The following is a 17,983-nucleotide window of genomic DNA, read 5'->3' as shown; positions in this document are numbered from 1 at the left end:
AACGGGGGGAACAATGCATTTCAACATGAATGTGGACTCAGTGAAGAGCCAGTGAAATCAAAGAGATGCATCCTTTCAGCAAAGTCTCTGCAGACCTGCTGCCTGCCTTCTGCGACATTGGTGTCCTGTCGAAGGACAGACAATAGTACTTTCAAAATAGTTACATCGGCTCAAAATAACCCGCCTTTTAGTGTCTCTTGTTGACAGGTGCATTTGCAAACACAATACTTCTGCATCCTCATGTTTGGATTGCTCAACAAATAATTCATTGCTTCAGACTTTGTTCCATAGCCAGGTGAGGTTTGCTCAAGTGACAAGTGACTAGACGTAAATACAATGTCCTATGGTGTGTGTGTGTGTGTGTGTGTGTGTGTGGGTCATGGACGAGGTATACATGATGTGACAGCATCAATGTGGGATCCATATTTAATTCGGCCCCGGCCTCACGCACAAAGCCAGAGACGGAACAGCCGCATCCCATCACAGGGCCACGGTGACCTACCAGCGGATCTGCAGGAGAGATCAGATCCGCCCGTACAGCACATCATACTAACACACACCCACGCGTCACACACCCTGACACACACCGAGCGGAGCGGCGCTAAAGGGATTTCCATCCACTTCCATCCCGGAGACTTCTTGACCCAGTAAGACAGACTGGGGTTTTCACACATTGAGCCTGCAGACGGAGGAGGTCTCCGTTATAAAACATCTCCCTGAAGCAAATTCAGCTCAGGAACACCAAGCTGCTCCGCACGCAGCGCTTTGACGGCAGACTGTAGCAAACACTTTTATCCATTGCTTATTCATTTGCTGTTATCCCTCTGTGAAAACCAAAACGGTCAGACAGAATAAATTGTGTTGACACACACACACACACACATGCACGCACTCTCATCAACCTCTGAGTGACTGGTTAAAATCTGGGTAAACAGTAAACAGCTCCTGTGCCAGGACAGCTTGGCCTAGCTGCACAGTGTCAATACTAATGACATCAGGATACAAAGTATCGCTATAGAAACCAGGAGGCCCTGACCCTGATTCCACACCCCTCCGTACAACCGGAAGGCTGGCAAAAGGGCCCGTCAATGAGCGAGTATGAAAAGGGAAGTGGAGAAAAATGGGAGGGAGCGGGAAAGGAACAAAACCAAAGAAAGGAGGCGGTAAATGAAAGTCAGGCAGATGAAGGGGGAAGAGGAGGAGGAGGAGGTTGGGAGAAGCTGAAAAAGAAAATGAGGTGAAAAGGGTGCGCGGGTGGGTCGCGGGGTTCGGAGGCATTGGTTGGCTGACGCCTGTTAAGACTCAGAGCCAAGTGCTTGGTATGAAAACAGGCAGATCAGTGTGCCACAGCCAAGCTCGGAGTCTCAACTCCGCCGGAAAGGGATCCTTTCTCCCCTACCAATCTGCACCCTCATCTTCTCCCCATCATCCCCTTCGTTCCCCCACCTGACCGCGTCTGTAAGACTCAGCGGCGCTTTGAGAGAAGCCGCGGTGGACGCACCTCTCCGTCCGCAGCTTCCCAAATCATTGCCGTGCCGCGGTTTTAATTTCCAAATACAAATGGTACAGGAGCTTAGCACAGGACCACTTATCCCGTCACGGCAGCGCCAGAGAAATAAATCCAGCAGAAAAGAAACGATCTGGTCATTTTTGGGGCTCGGCTCCAGGAAGGCATCCATGGGAAAAATTAAAGAATAAACGTCGGGTGTCGTTGGAGAAGAACGTTCAATAAATACAATAAAGGTTTTTCAGAATTAATGGTGAGGGCCATCGTGTGCAGGAATAATACCGACAAATGCCAGCAGACATTACAAGAAGTCGACTGGACTTCGACAGCATTCTTATAAAATGCGGAAAACGGAAGAAACCTTTCATTGTATTCTTATTCTTCCTCCTTTATACTATTATCTATTACTGTTATGTTTTTTACTTGAAACTCTGGCACAACAATTTCCTTCGGGATAAAAAAAGTTGTTCTCATCTCTCTCATCTTATCTCTCATCATTATGGTGACAGATGATGGGGTGAAATGTATTACAAGTTAAATTTGCGGAGTACTGGTTGAGAAAGATATATTTAAAAGCAACAGGGATCAAAAAATTGAACTTCAAGGAGAGGATAATACAACCACCGAAGAAGAAGGAAAAAAAAAAACCTTTCCGGGAGGCGTCGGGCTGAGCGGGAGTGTGAGACTCTGACAAAAGAACAGGCAATCAGGGTTTTTCTTTTTTTTCTCCCGATACTGGAAATGAAAGTGTCCTGCGGGCGTTCAGCTGGTTGCTGGTGGGAAACTCCATGACCTCTAGGTCTGCGTTTTTCCCACTTTGGAGGCCAGATGTTTACAAGTCAGTGCAGCGGTTTACGCGTCTGCGGCGCCAAACCTTGTCTTCTCGTGCGATTTTCTTGAATGTTCAGTTCGGTGGCTCACGGTGATTCATATCGCTAATCGTGTTATTTACGATCGGAGGGACGGGCGGCAGATGCGTGGATCGATTGATAGATCCGCGCCGCTCGCCGTGCCGATCCCAGCCGCTGTCACTCGGTCATGTCTGCATAATCCCGGCGAGCGAGGGGGAGAAGCCGTCCCTCCCCGGCGGTGATTGAATTGAAAACCTCGTTAAGATCAAGTGAGACGCAGCTGTTCGACGGGGTTCTCTGCTGGAACAACCGCTCTCCAGCAGAAAGATAACTCGGGCTGAGAGTCCTTGTCTATAAATAAGAAAAGAGGGTGTACGTGATAATGATGGTCTGTGAGCTATCTAGGAAAAACTCAGTGTTTTCAATGTGTCGCGGCGTGAAGGACCCTGGTAGGAGGGCCTCGGAGCCTCATTGGACATGTGAATGAATGAATGAATGAATGAATGAATGAATCTCTGGTTGTGACCCGGTGACAAGATAATTCCTTTTTTAACTTCTTGAATTGCAGTATGAGCGCCTCATTCCTCACCGTCGATAAAAGCGCAAACTTTGATTTGGATGAAACTCCAAACTGCTCTGTGATGTAATACAGCGCTGATTACTATTGATTTCCCTCAGAGAATTGAACCCCCACCCCCAACACACACACACACAAACACACACACACACACCCATCGAGCTGCTGGTGAGAGTTGGAACTCAGGGTAATGATCTGGATATGAACGGAGAGAACTGACGGCTATGTAAAAGACGTCAAATGATTTAAATCCAAAACGTAACGCAAGTAGCTTAGTTTTGTTGAGTTTTCATATGAATGAAAAGAGAGATTGTCAAACAAGTAAAGGAGAGCATCGAGACACTGGTGCGTCACATACTGTTGCTGTCTGCTCCCTCTTGCAGAAGCATCGGGCGACATTATTTATCCTATGTTCCGTCCAACGCGTCGAACCTCGCCAGCTTTTGATACTGGATACCATCTTGCCTCCATTTCTAAAAGACACTTGCACATCCAAACAGAAAACATATACCGCGTACACTCTGTCCATGGTGCTGACAGGCACAGAACACGTCACAAACAGATCTCTTATCTCGGCTCGAGACGACGGTTTGTTTAGATTCCTGCACGGTATCGATCGCTTTACTCAGGTTATTTTGCACAAACAGGACTGTGATGACTGTGCAACAAAGTGAGGCTATTTCCAGAGAGATATTGAAAAACTATGCCGGGAAACTATAAAGGGGCACCTTAAGTAAGATCCGACTGGATGATAGCAATTGCTCAGGAAAGTGTCATTCGGTTTCCAAAGGCCTCTCAGGCCAGCTTGTGATTTTGTTTTGTCCTTCACCCTCAAGGACGTTTGGTTTAAGATTCTGGCGTGGAAAAGAAAACCAGGTGACCTATCTTTTGCACGTATGTACACATATCTATACGGGTCTGCAAACGGCCGTTTACCCGACGTTTATTTCAGGGATCGTAAAAAGAACTTGCTCTGGCAGTGATTTCCTCCCATCCTCATCCTCCCCAGGCCACGCCGATGTCGGTCTGAGACCTCCAAGACATCCAGGAGGTAAACATCCAGGGCGGCAGGCTGTCATGCTAACACACTTATCAGATCGACTACAAGTCCTTGGAAAGTGACATTCTGGGTCAAATTTCTAGAGTTGGCAAACATCTGGCATTACGTTTCGCTACTTCAGGTCAACTCACTGCGTAATATGTCGCACAACGTTTGGCTTGAACTCTGCACGGAATGCATGTTTTCATGTTTGCATGGAGGTTCTCAGTCATCCAGGTCGTGGTGATTTCTTCTTGTTGTGGCAACTGGACTCGAATTTCTTCACTTGAGGACCTTTCAGCCCTCGTCCGAGAGGCTTCTTCACTTCTACTGGCTGGTGGGGGGCTTCCAGATGTATCTACCAGGGTTGTGGGCGGGTTTGCATGATGATGGCTTGTTATACAAATGGAGAGTTGATCGGCAGAAACTCAGGATTGTTATGTGAATGGAGGTGTCGTCGGAGACAAAGGTACAACTTTTGGGGATTTATCTGGGTTAGAATCTGAATTGGTGACGCCAAACCTGTTGGCTCACACAAAATGAGGCTCAGGTGGACGTTACCAGGGGGCTGGTTGTGGTGGAGGATCCTTGCGGGTTGTTTGGAGGGTGCAGATGGTCCTCCACCTGAAGCAGCGGTTCTCCTTGTTTGGTCTTCCCAATGTACACGTCATCACAATCCTCCATGCAGGTGACAGCGGACGCCAGTTTTCCTTCTTTTGTCCTTGAGGAGCACCATTTGCCATTGGTGGAGGACATCTTCATGTTCTACATCAGTGGCTCCAATGGGTTTTTGCTTCATATACTTCCATTTTATTTTTCTGCGATTGCTTTAAGATGATCGTCTGGTGTGCGATAACGCCAAAACTACTTTCACAGTCCACTGGTGAAAAAGCATGTTTCTGTCAAACGATTCAAACAAGGCGGTGCGGCTAAAGCTAATAAAAATGGTGGGGGGTGAAAACATGATGGGAACCCAGAGGTGGAGAGTAAATTCTGAAACGAGGGCAGGATCGATATTTTCAGGTGCAATTAGACGGCAAAGGACAGTCGGGGTGCATTGTTCTTCTCTGCGTTTCGACTCTTCAAATCAGGACGTTCAGCGCTGCAATCGCCGCTATGACACCGGATTCGATAATTGAAATCTTCTGAATTTAAGGCAACGGGGATTTAACCACGCACGGTCGTTGGCTGCTGAGGAAAACATTTTAAATGATATGTGTTTGAATATATTGCATCTAAAATAGTGAAACAATAAAATACAGTGTAATGAGTGAAATGAGATAAAGCAACTTTCTAAAAGATATGTATTCTATATTCCTATTCTAGTGCAATTGTAAAATGATTCTATTTATGCTGGGTTACAAACAGTTAAACTGTAGCTTTTAGGTTTTTCACACCCTGATGAAGTGCTTTAAATGGCCGTTTCTTTTTTTTTTTCTAAGCCGTATAGATAATGAATGAATTGAGTGCTTTATTTTTCCAACATCTGAAATAGCCTCATTCAATCACCATAGACTTTCCCTCCCTTGATCTGTTCCACAGACCGTTATCAGTTTATTCATTATTAAACATCTAGATTATTGCAACGCCGTTCTCTTGGGTTTGAACACATGAGGGAGTTTATGGAGAGTTCAGATGCATGTGTCTTCACCAGCACACACAGCACCACAAGGACATTGACCTCCAAATCATTCCTATATTCACTACTTACAAAGTTCTTCTTTTCTATCCCGTCTCCTCCATCTGTGCTCACTGTCTTAACTGCTGAATTCTTCTTCCGATGTCCCTCCCGGAAAAAGCCGGACCAGACCTATCAACCCCAACATCCTAATGCCAACATCTTTATATTTAGAAGGAAGTACTTATTTACATTTTTTTCAGAGAATGAATATAAAATACAAAAATCCATTAATAATAATAATAATAATAATGTCAATAATAATGACAATAATAATGATAATAATAAAATCAAATAAATAAATAATAATTATTATTATTATTATTGTTGTTGTTGTTATTACTATTATTGTTATTATTGTTATTGTTATTACTATTACTGTAACTATAATAATAATAATAATAATTGAGATTATGATGATGATGATGATGATAATAATAAAATAATTGAATAATAAATAAGATTTTTGTTATTCTTTCATTCATTTATTCATTCAGTCATTATCTATCCATATTGCCGTTATCACCGTAACTGTTATTATGTCTATTGTTGTTGTTGTTGTTGTTGTTGCTGTTGTAGAACATTGCTGTCATTAAGTTGCTCATGTAACCATTATGTAAACACAGAATATTAGAAGCTGTTGTGCTTCTAATGAAAATTCCAAATCTAACTAAAAGCTGTTTACAACACAGATAATATGACAACATATCCAAATGAGGAACGGCATCACAGTTAACGTCATTTGTGTTTTATGTGCAAACAATGAAGGGACCTTGTGCATTTCTGCATTGTGATTATTTTATCCCGCCGCTTCAAATCTGCCGGCGGTAAACGGTCTCAGTAAAAACAACAGGACCTTTTATGAAAGCACACAGACGGAGGGGCAGAGAGGGGGAGAGCGAGGGAAAGGAAGCACATCCTGATGTTCTATATATACCACAAACCCAATAGTAGTTGTGTCTCTGTGCTGCAGTCTGTCAGCTACAGCGAAGGCCCATCAGCCCGGCTCAATAAGGAGCCTCTCTGTCTCTCTCTGGGCTATATAGAAGCCCACCATCAAGTTAGAGTAGCGGGGAAAAAAAAAACAGCGACTGCTTTGAAAAACAGAGGTAAAGAAAGGCTCGAATGTGATTCGCGTCATTGTGTTTGCTGTAATAACACGTTTGCTGCGCGGGGAAGGGGGGGCGGAGGGGAGGCTCGTCGCTGCTGTAAATGCTAACGGTGTTTCTTGTTTTCATGCAGGTTCACTGCGGGGACCTAGTGGGGAGTATTTGCGGAAAGGTGAGAATCTGGATGAGAACTGCGTGAGAAAAGGTTCGGCGTGCTGCTGTGTTTACATATCAGTGATAACGCAGACGTCATGAACCGCCCGGGTCCCCAAGGCTCCCGTGAGTCACCGGATGGGATTCAAAGGACGATGTGCCTGTACTTATTACTTTTCACCACCATCTGAAGCATCTTTACTCATTTTTAAAATAAAAATGGTCATCATTCCTTTGCGCTGCAGTGACATTTTACCCAGTCTGCTTTTCATTGACTTTAACCAAAACAAATCCCATTTAATATCAGATGATGCTTCCCCAAATTAAAAAAAAAAAAAAGAAAGCTGGTTCCCAAACATATATCATGTTAATTCTGACGCAGTCATCTATGAGTTCCCCCCCCCGTCTTGCAGCTTGGCCCCGGCCCAGCGCGCTCCCAGCCCCTGGTATTTCCATTATTGGCTTCAAGAGAGAACACACTGTATCGCTGACCGCGTACCACAGATAATCACTGTAGCAATTGCACCGAGAGGAAACAACAAGCTCTCGGAGTACACAGAAAACACATCACGAGCGTCGGGATACGACGTACGGCCATTGCGAGTTCACGAGAAAACGAAATGTGATTAGATTGTTTTGTAGAGTTATTGTGTGACCGTAATCATGACGACAGGAGGGGATGTGTGTGTGTGCGTGACATATGATCTCTGTCTGACATTGCTGCATATAAAACATTTCCCGTGTGATGAGTCAGTGCACTTGTAAACACTCTGAGGCGGCGGCCTATTTATGGAATAACGCAGCTGTGCGTTACCTGCTGGTGTTTTCGGCCAGCGCCGAGGGATTCATTTCTTAATATTTCCGTTGTTCGTTCCCTGAACGTCAGTTTGCGGTGGCTGGGTTTTACACGGCCCGTTTGCTAAAAAGAGAAACAACAAGACAATAACCTGCTGCGGCTGGAAAGGAAGTTAATGAGATCATTGCGAGTGACCATTGTGTTAAGGGGGGGGTTGTTCACCCGCAGGGAGCGTGTCACCAAGTCAAACACATCTCCGACATTACTGGGCTCCGTGTAAAAACGCAACCCTGCCAATAAATGGGGCTGCCAATTTAATCCGCTGATATGGGCCTTTCTTAAGTATCACGCTCATCACGCTAGCCGGCCAGCGAACAGCAGCCAATGTATAGATTGCCATTTGTTGCTTTTAGACATTTTCTGTAGGTGGAGGGTGGCGAGAAGATCTCTGGTTGGATTCCGAACTGTTTGGAGTCTCCGCGTACCCGCGTGGTTTTCCTCCTGGTTCTCCGCTGACGGTCCGAAAACCATGCGGGAGGTTCAGAGGAGACCCGGAACATCCCAGAGGTGTGAGTGAGAAAATGAACGGTTGTACAGATCTACATGAATGAGACAGCAAAAAGTTGCATGTCTACATGGCGTTTGTGCGACAGGAAATCGCTCCCAGGTTAACCCTGCCTCCCATCCCAGCCGTGACCATCAGTGCAGGTGTAGATGCTGAATGAATGAATGAAATGATGAGATGAGATAAAATGATGTAGTTTGGATTTACTGGGAAATGTTTAGCAGCAGCGGCACGACTTGCATGACAGTGACAAGCTAGCTAAAAATACAAGTAAAAAAAATGAATCGAATAAATGAACTCTGGAGTGTAAAAGTATAAAGTTTAATCTACAAAAAAAGTGTCACCATATTTATAAATATACTTGAATAAATGATGAACAAAATGGCAATGTGAAGTAGCGCAGTAACTGATTAGAGTGAGTTATTGTACAGGGTTATGGCAGGAGCTAAGAAAGATTTCCTGTATCTTTCTGTTCGACAGTGGAATTTTGGTGGAAAATAATCATAGCTCCTGTAATCCCTCTTTTCTCAATTCTGGGAACTGACACAAACGAAAGGCGCTTTCTCTTTTCTTGTTGGTACCATCAGGAGATTCTCCTTCCATACGTCCCCAGCACCGCCACCCGACCGTCACTCCATTAAAGCGAAAGGAGGATTTGACTGTTCCTGGATATTTTAGCGGGCCATGTGTTAAATAGCCTCCTGTGAACCGAGACAGCCGGACGGGGGTTTCCGCGCCGACCGTACCTCCACTTTTCATCTCCGCTCTCTCTCACCAAACCATGACAAACAGAGTCACGGGTGTTATGACACGCATGTCAAATGTGTTTGTACATCCAGGGCGTTTGTACCCAGGGGCAAAGCATAAAAGCGGAGGGCAACTACACAGAGCGTGTGAAGTGGGTGTCTGTCAAGAAAACAACACACAGCAGGGCGCATGATAACAACACACACACGCACACACACACACACACACACACACACACACACAGGAGCATAGTCTTAGTGCCTTCAAAAATCCAAGTAGATGCTATTCTAATAAAATGCCGACCTCAGTCAGCCTCAGGCCTCGCTTTGAGAAGCTTACTGTTCCTCAGAAAACACCACAGGACAGGACTCATGTCAACTAAAGTCAGACATCGCGACGTCTCTCCGGGAGGACTTTGTGCTAGCAAGTACTCCGAGCGTCTCTCTGTCAGGCACGAATAATAAGGCCATGCATTTTAAGGATGCTCATGTCGACTCTACAGCTACTCGCGGGAGGAGAGTAAGGAAGCCGGAGCTGGACTTAACTCGCTTGATTGATAGCAGCATGAGACGTGACGCAGTGTCAGCTGGGTTCTCGAACACGGCACAGCAGAAGGGGAGACACGGACGCAAACACACACACACACACGCGCTTACATGTCTGAAACATTTAAGACTTAATCTATCACTCCGGTGATGTCATCAATGTGACACCGGATGAAAAAAGAACACCGGGGGACAAAAGAGTTGGGGAAAAAATGTAGACAGGAGACCAGTGCGCACACACACACACACACACACACACACACACACACACACACACACACACACACACACAGGTGTATGGATGCAATGCTGGCACACTGCTCTGCGCTCCATATTGGAAGTATAAACAAAGGGAACATGCACATATACCGATCCAGTGCAAGGCTTATATAATATATTTTCCACTAACATAACTGCACACTCATCTCCCCTGGAGTGAACTCCGCTCAGCTGCAGTGGACATGAGTGTTAGGAGATGATGAAGCGCGAGGGCATGGCTTACGGGCCCGACAACGGTGGCGCAACCATCAGACTCCTCAAGACCGGCAGGTTGAGTGGAAGGGCGAGAGACGATAGCAAGGTCGGGCGGACGCAAGCGCAAATGAAGAAATGGCCACAAGCTCCCGTTGAGAGGAACCGTGCGTAAATATCCATCTGTTTTCTCAAACGCTCGCGGCGGACGCGTTCAAGGGAGATGGCATTTTACATCTAACATTCCCAAGGTCATCTACTGTGGCATCGCATCCCCCCGCTGGCCCACACAGTGCAAGATTCAACATCTTCTCCTCGCTTTCGACCGCTTAATATTTGTGCACGCGGGGAGCAGCCAAGGATCATGTATCATGTTACTGTGGCTGAGCATTACAGCCGCATGTTTACTGATCTACTGCTTCCTCTATTATATCCTCCGCGCTGGAAAACACACGCCGACAGGGTGTGTTACGAGAGCGGGAGTCGGTTTATATCACGTCTTGACATTCAGGAAGGCGTTTTTTTGATTCTGCGGTCAGGCGGTTCTCTTTCCAGCTGAAGCCAATCACATGTTATTAATGTAACGCTTAAGGCCGCGCCTCTCAGATGACCCTTGTTGTTGGATAAATAAATAAATCAAGCCGTTCACACTCTACATGGACTGTTCAAAACTTGGGAAAATGAATATGATTATATTTGCATAACTGTTCTTTGTTAGCTTGGTGGGGCAATCACATAAAGCTCATCTTATCATCTCTTTCCAGACCTTTGTTTCAACCACATCTCGGTGGTTTCCGGAGAAGACCGGGTTTGCAAACCGTAACCGATTAAGATACGAAGTTGCTCGACACAAATACTCGTTCTGGGCCAAAACGATTGTTGTGCCACGTCATCATAACAACCAGCGGGATTACATACACAGCATCGTAGCAATGTTAGCATTGTATATTTCTACAAAAACAAGACAAACTGTTTTTTTTCTCTCAAACAACCAACATCTTGGAGCAAATAAGTCACAGCAACAACTTGCAGAGCGTCTTATTACGGTCGCTCCCGAGAGACACGTAACTATTCTCCTTGTGCTTTCTTGTGTTTTTATGACTTTTACAGTGTATTTACTCTCCACTTTAGTGGTGATATTTGTGTGTGTGTGCATGTGTGTGTGTGTGAGTCCCAAGCTCTTCATCATGATTTGAAAAGTTATTCCGAGTGAGTGACCGGGTGAGCATTAATGTCTTGAACACTGTGCCACAAAATCATCGTTTCCCGTGCCACGGGGCAAAGCGCACAGGAAGGAGGGCAACCATGCAAAACTAAATAATGCAGCGGCTCAGTCGGTCTCCACATTATGACCCAGTAAACGGACGATTATACAAACACCGGGATCCCGACCCGCCTCGGCCAACGGCACGGCCGCCTTCTTCAACCCCTGGGTCGCCGTCACGGCTACGGCCGAGGTCACCCCTTTTCACGCTGACCCAACTCTTAGGTCACACTTCCGGTCGAGGCTGTAAATGCTACTTTGATGGGAAATTCCACTCCCTGCAATCAATCTGATAGCACCGCTTAAAGACATTCCCCACTGCCGTCCGGAGAAGAACCGGCCTCAGTGAGAAGAACAGAAGCGATGGCTATCATGCAACTCCACAAACTGTGTCTCCCAAGCAGGGGGGCCTGCATGTTGACAGACATAAGCAAAGCAACGTGATCGAACTCGGGAGTGCCGCAAGCCCCGGGCACATTAGACATCTCCAGACAACTTCACGCTGCAGGGCTTCCGTGCTCTGCAAGCGGACGATGCAACTTCTCCATGCATGCACAGGGTCTTCTTCTCCCCTCCGGCGGGGACACAGTAGTAGTAGCCTTAACATTCATGTCACACGCTTCAAGTAACAACTCGCAGACCCAAGGCAGCTCCCCTGGCGTCCCACCCTACCTTCGGTGTGGCAAGTGGAGGACAGGATGGTGCTCGGCGGGCGGAAGAGGTACGGCAGGTATCGGGAAAAACATTTCATCTTCTCCGATGCGTTCCGACGGGTGGAGAGCGTCGGGTTGCGGGCTCCACATCCGCACTGCCTCCTCGACAGCCAGTCAGAGGAGAACCGGGGGAGGTGGAGGTGGAGATGGGGGGGGGGGGGGGGGGAGGACCGTGTCCGCGGCGCAGGGGGGCTATGACAGCATCACTTATCGCAGGCGGGCGGCGGGAGCCGCTGGATCGGCGCGCCGCCTGGAGAGCGACGACGCGGCGCGGCTGCGCGGCCGCGGCGACCGGCGGTTCACTCCCGGATCCCGGACCGAGACCAAGTCATGGGGTCGCTGCTGTCCCTCCGGATGAGGGGGGCCACCGGCGCCGTTTTTTTCCGTGCACACCCTCCCTGCAGGATTGCACGTCGCCTGGCGGTTACTGCAAATTGAGATTGAACAGAGGATCCAGCTGCTGCTGCTGAAGATGAAGATGATGAAAATGCCCCCTCACAGTGAATCTGTGAGGATGGGTGGCCGAAATAAAATCTGTATTTACAACAAGAGTGGAGCGTGTTTACACTCGATGAGCGAAACGGCCTATGTACACTGAATATCGTTGTTATCACTGAAAAACGTGGATCCCAACCGCCAAGAAAGTGTCAAGAAAAAACTTGATGAATCATAGACTCAACTTGTTTTCACTCCAGCGCTGACCATTGTTGTGAGGTAACCTGTTCCAGCGCCATCTGGTGACAACATGTCAGACACACAGCAAACTGTTACAACACAACTACGTAGTCATTACAACAAGGTGGCGACAAGCTCAGTGACCCCGAGGAGAGGATGCAGCTTGTATTTGTGTGTTCCAGCCGTCAGCTGAGAAGTATAAAACTATTCAAGGATTCAAAGTGTTTACTGGCACCTGAAGGAAACGTCTTTCCTTGCACAATGAAATTATTAATATGCTTACCACAGTGACTGTTGGACACTGTGACAAAGAGACATAGCTGATAAACAAGCTTTTTATGGAGTTTTTAAATGACAAAAGATCATTTTCACCCAGATAACCACATTTAAACGAATAAATTGCATACAGAAGTAATTATGGGATCGATTTGCTCCTTTTCCAGATGTTCATGTGACCTGTCACGACCGAGGGGAGTCACTCGTGGGTTGCCTGTATCCTTGTTCGCGTCAAATCTCGCGAGATTTGGTGTGAACTAATGTCAGCGGAAGTACTTGCCGAGCCTCTTTTCCGCCGGCCATATAGGAGCAAACGGCAGGGTAAGATTTGAGGCTACCACTTTCTCTAAATAATCGCCATCCATCCTTCCTATCATTTTACCGTGGATCAAAAATAAAGTTCAATCACACATTCGGACATTTCACGGTCAAAAGACCATCGATATTGACCCTGTTAGGTGAACGATGTTGGAAGAAACCGCTCCGTGTCTGGTCTCCCTGTGGCTCCTAGCTCTAGCCGCATGTTGGCGCATAAGGAGCATTCCCGGTTTTAAATATTACCTATTAATACCCGGCCCACAATGCTCTTTTTATATGTCGGTATATAGTTTCGTCAAGTTTTAAATCTTCACGCTGTGTTAAGTTGTGCTGTCTTCATCCGCTCTGTCTATTATGCTAACTGTAGCGTTGCTATGCTAGCTCCTAATGGGTCGGATGTCTTCGGCAAAGTTAAATTATTTTAAATCCTTATGAACCAGTAATATAACGTGCAAGTCTCGTCTTTATTTATTGTCTAAATGAGCTTAGTTACGTAGGTGAAGTGTTATCTTTGTGTGTAATGCTAGGCCACCGTCTACCCGGTACATCTTGTGTATGCTGTGAGCTATATGAAGTGTACAGTATTGTTAGGTGTGAACAGTTAACTCATGAGAATTTTTAAAATGAAGATGCTGCCATTTTGTAGTTAACATCTAAATCTTTTGTCGACTTGCAGCATCATGAAGCTCAATCCATTTGTGACATCCTCCCGCCGCAAGAACCGCAAGAGGCACTTCAATGCCCCCTCACACATCAGGAGGAAGATCATGTCTTCCCCGCTGTCTAAGGAGCTGCGACAGAAATACAACGTGAGGTCGATGCCCATCCGCAAAGATGATGAAGTCCAGGTACAGTTTGGGTTTTGTATTTTGTGATGCATGGGGTAATTATAATGACTGAACTGCCTACCCAAAGTGTACATTTGTGCTTTTTAGTTGCACATATAAAGCGGTGCTCATTTTTGAATCACACAACTCGCCAATACTATCATATTTCTAACATTGTCTACATTTCTCAGCACTGTTTGCATTTCCTGCCCTTTAATAACATATTATAACAGTGTTTGTAGTCATTTGTCAATATTTGACTGGATGTGCTGCAGGCAGCAATGCAAAAAAAATTCATTATACAAGACCCATGTTTCTAGACTGCACACATGACAATGAACACGCTGAATCTTGAATTGAATCTGAAGTGGTTTCTGTGTGCTGATCACAAACAGGTAGTCCGTGGGCATTACAAAGGCCAGCAGATTGGCAAGGTGGTCCAGGTCTACAGAAAGAAGTACGTCATCTACATCGAGCGCGTGCAGAGAGAGAAGGCCAACGGAACCACGGTCCATGTCGGCATTCACCCCAGCAAGGTGAGTTAGGTGAACCATGACGCTGCTGTGAATGTGAGGTAAAGCGGTGTGTTTCAACCGTGTTTGAGGCATGGCAATTTTAAGATGATGCTTCTTCACACAACTGAACAAGTTATGAGGAGTCTTCACTGTCGCTTAATGCAGCTGTCATCCAGTAGAGTGGAAGACTGTTTAATTGCTCTGTCTGTCACTACATCGCAGACACAGACACCTAATAATGATGAACATTATTATCACTCGCTGAAAAATAACTTCTTGGACCAATTAAGTGAACTTAGAATTTCCCATGGTTGGAAATCACTGAAATGGAGTGGTGAAAAATTGTATGGGAAAGATTTACTTGAGCTGTGTATATTTGATTATTTCTTGTTTTACTTTAAACTGGCAATGGTCATAAGCGTTTACTGCTGCTCTGGTTTTAAATGGTGGTAGGTGGCACAAGCAGTAGTTCAAGATTTCTTGAATCTTTCAAGAATCTTTCAGCACCTCATCAAAGTCGTGCATTTAGTCTCATTTTCAATTTGAAAATTGTAATGTTTCTTATGCACATGTTAAATATTAACACTTAAAATACTCAGATTATTTGGATCTGAGAAATGAAATTAAGACTAGAAGAACTTCAAAGCAGCATCAAGATGTTCACTCTTGAGCATTATCAGATTTGCCGCACAGGGAGGCATTTGAATTTCTAGCAAAAGTTTGGATGCTCTTAGAGGGATGAAGTTGTGCTTGGGGTCAAGGGAGAATAACAACCGCAGTAACAGAGGGGGAAAATGTAAATGGCTGAATAAGGAGGATGCAGTGCACGGTTTAGACCACGTCTGTCCTTGTCGAAAGCTGGAGTTTCATTAAAGCGATGGGGATGGCTGGAGCTCTGGGCGAGGTTTAGTGACAGCATCTGCTTGTGCGACAGCTTTATGGAGATGGAGAGACTATCATTTTGTTAAGAGTGTATTCTTCAACAAAGTATGCAAGACGGCTTGCGGGGGAAATTGTGAATATCATGCACTTGAGCTGCGGCGGTGAGCTAATGTTCCCGTCTGCTGTGAATCGTCACCTGATCACATCGCAAGTCAAGGAGGCTGAATGGTCAAGATTAAAATTTTAGATTTTATGGTCATATCACCTTGTGGAGCTGGGGAAAGAGGCTGCAGCATTTTGTTGTCAGAAATTTTGGTGACGCTACTTCTACTGGTTGTAGTACATCGGGACCATAGAATTATCAGTGATACTAAAATCATACCTACCATGTATTTAATCACCAACAGCAATTGGAGCTGCCTGTGTCAGTTTATTGTTGCTGTCTAAACAATCCATCTAGCTATGTTGAGAATTTTCAGGATGGTGAGGTGTCCCACATATTTAGTGATATATATCAAACACACCCTCCTTGGTGGCCCTCGTTGAACACAAACTGTAACATCGCGGCTGCAGGATCCAAGATGCAGTGTGAGTGACTGCCCAAGTGAGCTGCAGTTGTTGTTCAAAGCATATGTTTACCCAACATAAGGATGCCTGTTATTTCCAGGTTTTTATAGATTTCATGCCTTAAAGCGTGCTGATGTTACATTGAGAAAATTGTTGCATTGGGCAAAACTGCAGTTTTCAATCTTTTTGATGTTCCTTTTATGTACATCTTCCACATTGTGAGGATAGATTTTTCTTTGTTTTGTGGATATTAATCTGTTTTGGGATAGTTTTCCCCCAGAGGGTAATTGTCCTTTAGTAGGAATAATTGAATACTGCATTGTACTTCATGCAAAATAAAGTTTAAGATAAGACATTTGAGAGCATTAAAAATATTTATTATGCTTTATGGTCTGAAGCTGGAGTATAATTTTCTTGCGTGTGTAGTTGTCAGTCAGCACGGTGTAAACATCTGTACATCGCAATATATTATACAATATATTATAACATATAACATGTATGTACATTTTAAGAGTAGACGATTCTCCCAGCTTTCTGATGTTTTATTGATTGATGACGAAGCTGATGCCCTGATTTGCAGGTGGTCATCACCAGGCTAAAGCTGGACAAGGACCGTAAGAAGATTCTGGAGCGCAAGGCCAAATCACGTGCCGATGGAAAGGAGAAGGGCAAATACAAGGAGGAGACCATTGAGAAGATGCAGGAGTGAAACTGATCTTTTGCTATCAATAAATTGTATAAATGGATTGATGGTTTGTCTTCTTTTGCCGCAAAAATACTTTGATTGTTAAACAGAGTATAGAGTGGTGTTTCCTAACCTCTTTTGAGCACAGCACCAAGTAAATGTCAAAAACGATTTTAATGAAATTGAATGAATCTGTAGTCTCAATTTACTTAGTTGGCATCGAGCTATTTCTTGAAAAGCACCAGGGCCGAGCATTTCTTCTACGATGACTTTGCAGGCAGGTAGTATTAATGGGGACCGAGGGGGGCCGAGGTGTGCGGCTGTTTGGCTTTAGCAATGAGTTCAGCAACTTTAGTTGCCAGCTTTCAGAGCTTTCTCACTGGTCTTGGTGGTTTTCAATAACACTGCTTGTTTCTCTGTTTACGCAGATGAATAAAATTCACTGTGTTCCTATCTTGGAGTGAAGGGTTTTTAGGTTGGAGATGGTGTTTAAAGTTGCTTGGAACAAGCTTTTGTCTTGAGTTAACCTTTTTACTTTCTTCTGACCACTAATCATTCTTGGACCTTCACCTGGGTCCAAATGTTCTTTGGGATCAGAGGGTCCTGATTGAAAAAAATATGTAGATATAGATGTATGAAGACACATGCGTCGAATAAGTCATTCTGAAGCATTTTTATTGGGAAACACGGCTATCGAGCACCAGATCAAATGGCATGAGGGTTCATGAATTGAGGTACAACCACCTTTGGAAAAAAGACTTTCTTGACCCAAAACGTGAAGAACAGATTATCAGGGACTGATGCTTTGTATGTTTGTGGAGCAATGAATTGTATTTCCTGTCATCATCCAGCCAGGATTATCGACGGAACCTGCAGGCTAGAAACCGATAGTTAACAGCATTTCTTGTGTTGTGCTGTGATGTGTTTCAAAGTGTTCACAGATCAGAAGTGAGTGGGCTTAGGCAGCAAAGAGGCCCGGTGGTTCCCTCATCCGGACAGAATTCGACACTGCAAAGAAAAGAGGGTGCTTACAAGTAATATGATTAGAAACTGCATATATGTTGTTCCATAGAGTTTGTTAAACAGTTGGCAAAGAGTGAGGATGTTAAACAGACAGGTGACTGAACCCGTTTGAAAGACATCACTCAGAATAACCCAATGGCTCTGCTCCTGGACCATCTTGTACAGTATTTCCACTATTAACTGTTTGCATACTTTTCTAC

At 45.1% G+C, this 17,983-nt stretch overlaps 2 protein-coding genes across 2 annotated transcripts in view; one reads left to right on the top strand and one right to left on the bottom strand.

The window, feature by feature from the left end:
- Positions 1–12,132, bottom strand: part of ppp2r2ba (protein phosphatase 2, regulatory subunit B, beta a) — a 40,290-nt gene extending 28,158 nt beyond the window's left edge. The window contains exon 1 of the mRNA XM_086139356.1: positions 11,975–12,132. Coding sequence (XP_085995482.1) covers positions 11,975–12,053 — 79 coding nt within the window. The 5' untranslated portion in view covers positions 12,054–12,132. The remainder of the gene's footprint in view (positions 1–11,974) is intronic.
- Positions 12,133–13,133: 1,001 nt separating this feature from the next.
- Positions 13,134–16,821, top strand: rpl26 (ribosomal protein L26). Its single transcript, XM_086139358.1, has 4 exons — positions 13,134–13,287; positions 13,961–14,132; positions 14,507–14,647; positions 16,656–16,821. Exons 2-4 carry the CDS (start codon positions 13,965–13,967, stop codon positions 16,782–16,784), a joined length of 438 nt encoding a protein of 145 aa, XP_085995484.1. The 5' UTR covers positions 13,134–13,287; positions 13,961–13,964; the 3' UTR covers positions 16,785–16,821.
- The last annotated feature ends 1,162 nt before the right edge of the window (positions 16,822–17,983 follow it).

The sequence above is a fragment of the Fistularia commersonii genome, chromosome 31, assembly GCF_037954325.1.
Source record: "Fistularia commersonii isolate RoL2024-O1a breed Wild chromosome 31, RoL_Fcom_v1.0, whole genome shotgun sequence".
Classification (NCBI taxonomy): domain Eukaryota; kingdom Metazoa; phylum Chordata; class Actinopteri; order Syngnathiformes; family Fistulariidae; genus Fistularia; species Fistularia commersonii.
Note: the sequence above shows the minus strand (reverse complement) of the source record. Positions and strands in the feature narration are given on the sequence as shown.

Bases quoted from the DNA above. Each gene is read 5' to 3' on its own strand.
- rpl26 (XM_086139358.1), top strand. From the start codon at position 13,965: ATGAAGCTCAATCCATTTGTGACATCCTCCCGCCGCAAGAACCGCAAG. The intron at 14,133-14,506 runs GTACAGTTTGGG...GATCACAAACAG, and splicing joins GCAAAGATGATGAAGTCCAG to GTAGTCCGTGGGCATTACAA. The intron at 14,648-16,655 runs GTGAGTTAGGTG...CCTGATTTGCAG, and splicing joins TCGGCATTCACCCCAGCAAG to GTGGTCATCACCAGGCTAAA.